This window comes from Ursus maritimus, unplaced genomic scaffold, assembly GCF_017311325.1.
Source record: "Ursus maritimus isolate PB19 unplaced genomic scaffold, ASM1731132v1 scaffold_7, whole genome shotgun sequence".
NCBI classification, from domain to species: domain Eukaryota; kingdom Metazoa; phylum Chordata; class Mammalia; order Carnivora; family Ursidae; genus Ursus; species Ursus maritimus.
In genome coordinates this window covers 34,482,864-34,489,981 of record NW_024426885.1, presented here as the reverse complement: position 1 = coordinate 34,489,981, position 7,118 = coordinate 34,482,864, and the positions used below count along the sequence as shown (strand labels likewise).

General features: G+C 47.3%; 1 protein-coding gene across 2 annotated transcripts; it reads left to right on the top strand.

Annotated features, from left to right (window-relative positions):
• The first annotated feature begins 1,397 nt into the window (after positions 1-1,397).
• On the top strand, positions 1,398-4,483 carry LOC103668077. 2 transcript variants are annotated; one of them, XM_008696350.2, is made up of 2 exons: positions 1,398-2,136; positions 2,620-4,483. In XM_008696350.2, the coding sequence occupies exons 1-2, from the start codon at positions 1,400-1,402 to the stop codon at positions 2,963-2,965; spliced, it is 1,083 nt and encodes a 360-aa protein (XP_008694572.2). In that variant the 5' UTR covers positions 1,398-1,399; the 3' UTR covers positions 2,966-4,483. The 2 variants fall into 2 exon arrangements, with proteins under 2 accessions (XP_008694572.2, XP_040480672.1); XM_040624738.1 differs by having other exon boundaries at positions 2,617-4,483.
• Positions 4,484-7,118: the final 2,635 nt, after the last annotated feature.

The following is a 7,118-nucleotide window of genomic DNA, read 5'->3' as shown; positions in this document are numbered from 1 at the left end:
AAAAGGTATTCAGCCTCATATATTAAGACTACAAAAACTCGGCATACTAGTGCCTTGTCGGTCACCATGGAACACCCCCTTGCTGCCAGTAAAAAAGCCAGGGACCCAGGAATATCGGCCCGTACAAGACTTGAGAGAAGTAAACAAAAGGGTTCAGGATATACACCCAACAGTCCCAAATCCGTATAATTTGCTGAGTTCGCTCCCGCCTGATCACACATGGTATACCGTTTTAGACTTAAAGGATGCCTTTTTCTGTCTCCGTCTTCATGCCTCCAGCCAAAATTTATTTGCTTTTGAATGGAGGGACCCTGACACGGGGACCTCTCAACAGCTCACCTGGACTAGACTTCCTCAAGGGTTCAAAAACTCTCCAACCCTATTTGATGAGGCCCTACATCAGGACTTAATTCCATTCAGAATGACGCATCCCCAAACCACGTTGCTTCAGTACGTCGATGACCTCTTGTTGGCCGGGGCCACATTAGCCGACTGCCTCCGAGACACTGAGGATTTGCTGAGAGAACTCGCCACCCTGGGATATCGGGTATCAGTTAGAAAGGCTCAGATCTGCCAACCTCAGGTAACCTACTTGGGGTATGTCCTACAAGGGGGAAAAAGATGGCTGTCAGACTCCAGGAAACAAACGGTGGTTCAGATTCCTGTGCCCAAATCGCCCCGTCAGGTGCGGGAGTTCCTGGGCACAGCCGGCTTTTGCCGACTCTGGATACCGGGCTTTGCCACTTTAGCAGCCCCCCTTTACCCCCTGACAAAAGAAGGATCCCCTTTCATATGGGGAACCGACCAGCAGGAAGCCTTTGATAATATCAAGCGCGCTCTGCTGTCGGCACCGGCCCTCGCGCTGCCAGACGTATCCAAGCCCTTCACTCTATACATAGATGAACGGAAGGGCATAGCTCGGGGAGTACTAACTCAACCTCTAGGACCTTGGAGACGGCCAGTAGCCTACCTGTCAAAAAAACTTGACCCGGTTGCTAAAGGCTGGCCGAACTGCCTCAGAGCCGTTGCAGCAGCCGCAGTCCTTGTTAAAGACGCTGATAAGCTAACTATGGGACAGAGACTGATAATTGTGGCCCCTCATACACTTGAGAGCATTGTCAGACAACCCCCTGACAGATGGCTATCAAACGCTCGAATGACTCATTATCAGAGTCTTCTCCTCAACCAAGACCGGATACAGTTTGCCCCTCCAGTTGCCCTTAATCCCGCCACTATGCTCCCGGAAACGGACTCAGAAGACGCGGGGATAATTCATTCTTGCCGAGAGATTCTCGCCGAAGAAACTGGGATCCGGCAAGACCTCGATGATTGACCCCTCCGAGATGCAGACCATACTTGGCATACTGATGGGAGCAGCTATATAGTGGAGGGTAAGCGGATGGCGGGGGCGGCCATGGTGGACTCAAAATCAGTAATATGGGCCAGCAGCTTGCCAGAAGGGACATCCGCTCAACGAGCAGAGCTAATCGCTCTAACACAAGCCCTCAACTTAGCAGAAGGGAAAAAGGTCAACATTTATACAGACAGCAGGTATGCCTTCGCTACCGCTCATGTACACGGAGCTATCTATAAACAGAGAGGTCTTCTCACTTCAGCAGGAAAGGAAATTAAAAACAAAAAGGAAATTCTTGACCTCCTAGAAGCAGTCCATAAACCCCTTAAGGTGGCCATTATACACTGCCCTGGACATCAAAGAGACGGTTCGGAGACTGCTCTGGGTAACCAAAGGGCAGATCGGGAGGCAAAGAAGGCTGCACATGGACTTAATGTTTTAACACTAAGTTTGGAGGAAAAAAATAAAGGCCCTTTGCCTTATACAAATTTTATGCAGCCAAAAGACCCAAAAACTCCCTTGTCACAGGAGGAAGCTAGAGCCTTTCTAAAACAGCTGCATCATTTGACTCATTTTGGAAAAAAACATCTCGTGACTTCCGCCCGCAGTTCCCCTTTTGTTTTGCCAGACCTAGACAAATTAGCTTATGAAACTGTGAAGCACTGCATCCCTTGCCAGAGAGTTAATGCAGCTTTTTCTAGAAGCTCCGGAGGAACTAGACTTAGAGGAGACAGACCGGGACTTTATTGGGAAGTTGATTTCACCGAAGTGCGCCCAGGAAGGTATAGTAATAAGTACTTACTGGTATTCATTGACACCTTCTCCGGGTGGGTAGAAGCATTCCCCACCAAAACAGAGACTGCACAAATTGTTACAAAAAAACTTATAGAAGAAATTTTTCCTCGGTTTGGAGTCCCAAGAATAATCGGGTCGGATAACGGCCCTGCCTTTGTTGCTCAGGTGAGCCAGGATATAGCCAGGATCCTTGGGGTAAATTGGAAGTTACATTGTGCTTATAGACCCCAGAGCTCAGGTCAAGTAGAAAGAGTAAATAGAACTATAAAAGAGACCATAACTAAATTGTCCTTGGAGACTGGCGTTGCAGACTGGATAGCCCTCCTTCCCTATGCCCTGTTCCGGGTCCGAAATACCCCGAATTTTCTAAATGTCACTCCCTTCGAAATATTATATGGGACTGCCCCTCCCTTGGCCTCTATGCATTTGCCCACTTTTGAACACATAACTAATCAAGCTTTACTCAGCAGATTAAAGGCCCTTGAGATCACCCAAAGGACGGTGTGGAAGTCATTAGCAGACGCCTACCGACCTGGGGACCTCCAGGTACCACACCGGTTCCAGGTGGGAGACTCCGTCTACGTAAGAAGACATCGAGCCGGTAACCTAGAACCTCGGTGGAAAGGACCTTACATCGTCCTGTTGACAACTCCAACTGCTGTCAAAGTAGATGGCGTCTCAGCTTGGATCCATGCGTCTCACGTCAAGGAGGCCCCCCCAGACAAGAATTGGACTTTGGAAAAGACTGACAACCCCCTCAAACTCCGTCTGCGCCGCATGCATGCTGATACTGCTGATTCAACTACCGATAAGTAGCCCTAACCCGCATGGTCCACTTACCCTAACCTGGGAAATCACCTCTCAGTTAGGGGCTCCAGTATGGAGCATCTCTAACAATGCCCCCCTTTGGACATGGTGGCCCAGCCTATACCCCGATCTCTGCAAACTGGTTTCAGGCTTAGATGCCTGGGACGTCCTAGATGAACAAAACATAGGCTGTCGTGACCCCATGTCCAAACATAGACTAAAAACGGACCCCTTCTATATATGCCCTAAGGATGGTCGATCAAGGGCAATTGCCCACAAATGCGGAGGTTTTGACCATTACTTCTGTAAAAACTGGGGATGCGAAACCACGGGGGTAGTTTGGTGGAAGCCCACTTCCTCATGGGACTTAATAAGCGTGACACGAGGAAATGACACTACCCTTAATATTACCTTCACTGAAAAAGGAAAAGAATCCCGGGACTGGCTAAAAGGGAGAACTTGGGGTTTTAGGTTTTATATAACTGGGACGGATACCGGATTCTCATTTACTGTGAGGCTACGTGCTGACCCACCTAGAAAAGTCATTAACTTCCCTGTCAGAAGTAGTCTTACAAAATAGAAGAGGTTTAGACCTTCTTTTCTTACAGCAAGGGGGCGTATGCGTTGCCCTAAATGAAGAATGTTGTTTTTATTCCGATCACTCCGGGATAATAAAAGACTCTATGACTAAGTTAAGACAGAGATTAGCAGAAAGACAAAAAGAACAAGAAGCCTCCCAGGGATGGTTCCAAGGTTGGTTCAATAAAACTCCCTGGTTAACTACTCTAGTTTCCGCCCTGACAGGACCACTGCTAATTATTCTGTTACTCCTTACCCTAGGCCCTTGCGTTCTAAATTGTCTCATACAATTTATCCGCAACCAAGTCAGCACAGTACAACTATACATGTTAAGACATGAATACCAAGAGTTAAACCCCTCAGAGGATCCAACTATTCCATGATTGGAATTGTTCAAAAAAACAAAAGGGGGGAATGAAAGGACATTTTAAAGTTTGCAAGAAGACCTACATAGGGAAACATAAATGAAAACCCCCTTGAGCAAAGTTTAGGCGCCCGAAGTACTTTAAGGAAGGGGCCCACTTAGGCAAACGCTAACCACAGCTTCTCGCTTCTGTACACGCCTGCTGCCGGCTTGCTAAAGATAAATCGAGTCCCGGGGTGGAGGGGCGCCTAATTGTATCCCACCCAGAACTATCACTCTCCCCGGCAAGCTGCCATCCTACCCTCCACCCAGAGTGACACCCAGAGTGACACCCAGAGTGACACCCAGAGTGACCCTCCGAAAAGACCACCACCCTGTACCATCTGAAGCCCTCTGATAGTTCCCCGCGCCAAGCGACTTGACCTAAATTTCCTATTGGACAGTTTGTACTAGCCAACCGGACTCAGTCCCCCCCATAAAAACCTTACCCATTCCTGGCTCGGGGCTCTTCTCCACTGCCCCTGCGTGGGTTATGAGATGAGCCCCAGCGCGCTGGTCCTTCAATAAAGCCTCGTGTGATTGCATCAAGAGCTGTCTCTCTCGACCTCTTGGGGTTGAGTCGCCGCATCCTTTAAGGTAGGGTAACGACACCTTGTTCCCTCCTTACAACTTCAGCCTCTGAGCAGGCAGCCAGGCCTCCCTCCATCATCCCCATGACTTACTCCCCCACTTCCTTATTGTTCAAATGTCACCTTCTCGGGGAAAGCCTTCCACAGCCACCTTGTTTTAAATTTCATTGTCTCCTCCCTCTTCCCAGCTTACTCCAATCCTCCCTAACCTGCTCTGTTTTTCCTGTTAAACTAAACAGGTTCTAAATTCATTGTAGTGTATTGATTATATTTATTGCCCATCTCCCCCCACTGAAAGATAAACTTCACAAGGATGGATTACAGTGATGTCGCCCGCTGCCAAGAACAGTGCCTGGCACATGGATGATACTCAGTAAATACCTGGTGAGTGAGTGAGTGGGCTTATATGTTCTTCACTCAGTTCTTCTAAAGTCTACTTAACCATTATATGGAGAGAGTAACAGCTAATAGTGGCATTAGCAGTAGTAGCAATCGTAATGACAGTTGTTTATCTAACTCACTGCCAGCAAGGATGTACTGTGAATACTCATTGTTATTTTTAAAGTTCACCACTGGTAACAATAATAGCAGGAATCCCAGACACCATGTATTAAATCCTTACACCATGAGCCAGATAATCCCACACTGGTTATCTTTCAGATCAGGGAACTAGAGCCAAGAGTTCAACTTGCCCATGGGCAAGGCTGATAAATCTTTTCAGATTCCCTTTTTTCTGTGTTCCTCAACCTTGTAAGTGCTCTTGGCAAGCTGTAGTCTTTTTCTCGAGACTCTGTGGGAATGCCATTTGCTGCCTGAACCGCACAGAGATGCAGGATGGGTCAGTCTCTTGAGTTTTCTGGTACTTTCAGTCTCAGATCATGGGTCATGATTGCTGTGTTTCTCTCCTGGAAGCAGCACTTCTCCCCACGTCAGTCAGCTTGCAGATTTGGGCAGAGAACCAGTCCAACATGCCTTCAGTGCCTCGCCTCTTCAAACAGATGCTAGGGACGATGTTTTTACTTAGGATCCCTAATCAACGGAATTTTAAACTGACCAATTGGAAGAACAGATGGATCCTGGATGAAGCTGTAATCCCGAGGTTGAAACTGATTTCTGTTGGCAGTTTCAACCCTATTTGTCAGGAGGGAAGAGTGGGAACTCTGGGGGAGTATTCTGTCCCAGAAAGAAAAGAACGTTTTCTGTTCTGACCACTGAATAAAGGGAGAATGAATCCAGGCAGAAATGACCTGGCTGAAGTTTAATAGATTTTAATATAAAAAGGCTAGCAGATTCCAGTGGAAGGGAATATAGTCAATTTGTATTTATAGACAGGGATTAAATAAACTAATCCGACAGGAGTCTTTCGAGGCAATTGTTTGGAAGCAAGATAGATCCATCTGCGTGCAAAGAATCGTGAATGAATGGGGATCCATGGCTCAGTGGGCAGGCGGAGCCCAGAGGAGACCACCAGTCCGGATAATCAGACATTCACATTTCCCACCGTTTTGTTCTATTGTATCCAAATGTGAGAAGCTGCTTTCCAGTTCCCCACATACAAAGCTCTTTATTGGACTTTATTGAGGCATGATCCCCACTGCTTTACTGAAGCTGCCAGCCTCAGAAGGAGTTTTGCTTGATGGCGTCTGGCAGCTTGGCTTTGCCCCCAAGTAGATTTATGAGCTGTGAAAGATGGTCAAATTAACACCCTAAGCATTCCTGATAGGATTAGAGGGTCGGAGACATGCCTGCATTTGCATACCGCCCCGATACAGGGCACATCTTTGTGCCTTCCCAGCCCTTCTGGGTGGGGTGCGGGGAGGGCGCACGTAGGAGGTGACACCATGCTCCCCTCTCGCAGCTGGCAACACAAAGGGTCACCAGGAGACTCCAGATGATGTTATTTGGCATTTAACATCTAATAGCAGCATCCCCCAATCAAAAGGACTGAACTGAAGTGGTAAATGCATCCCCTTTCAGGGGTAGCTACCCGTCCAGGACTCCCCAGGGAGAGAAAGATCATCTCTTCTCTAGGGTGGGATTGACTCTTCCAACTGCCCAGACAAGCCCTGAGGGTTGGCCTAAAAAACACCATTTACATAATACTAATTACCGATTTTTCTGATGGTAACAGTAAAGCATATTCATTGTAGAAAATTTGGAAAAAGCTAAAAAATGCAGCAAAGTGAAAAATCACCCAGTATCCCATTTCTTAGAAATAGCTAACTGCTACACTTCGGTTATATTTATTTACAATCTGTTTTCTATGCATATCGGCAAGTAATTGGTTGTTTTTGTTTTAACAAAGCCAGATCTTATTGTTTAACAATCTTTTCTTTCAATATTATATCTGAAGCATTTTCCCACGTTCTTAAATATCTCTTTAAGAGAAAAGCTTATTTTTAATGACTGCATAGTGTTCCATCATAAAGAATAAAATGTCTCAAAGGGGCGCCTGGGTGGTTCAGTCAAGGGGTGCCAGGGTGGCTTAGTTGGTTAAGCGCCTGCCTTCGGCTCAGGTCATGATCCCAGGGTCCTGGGACGGAGCCCCACAGTGGACTCCCTCCTTAGCGGGGGGGGGGGGGGGGGGGGG

What these genes read in the sequence shown, in the direction of transcription:
- LOC103668077 (XM_040624738.1), top strand. Translation starts at nt 1,400, where the DNA reads ATGGCGGGGGCGGCCATGGTGGACTCAAAATCAGTAATATGGGCCAGC. An exon ending in ACCGAAGTGCGCCCAGGAAG is followed by an intron (nt 2,137 to 2,616) that starts GTATAGTAATAA and finishes AGCTTTACTCAG; the next exon opens with CAGATTAAAGGCCCTTGAGA.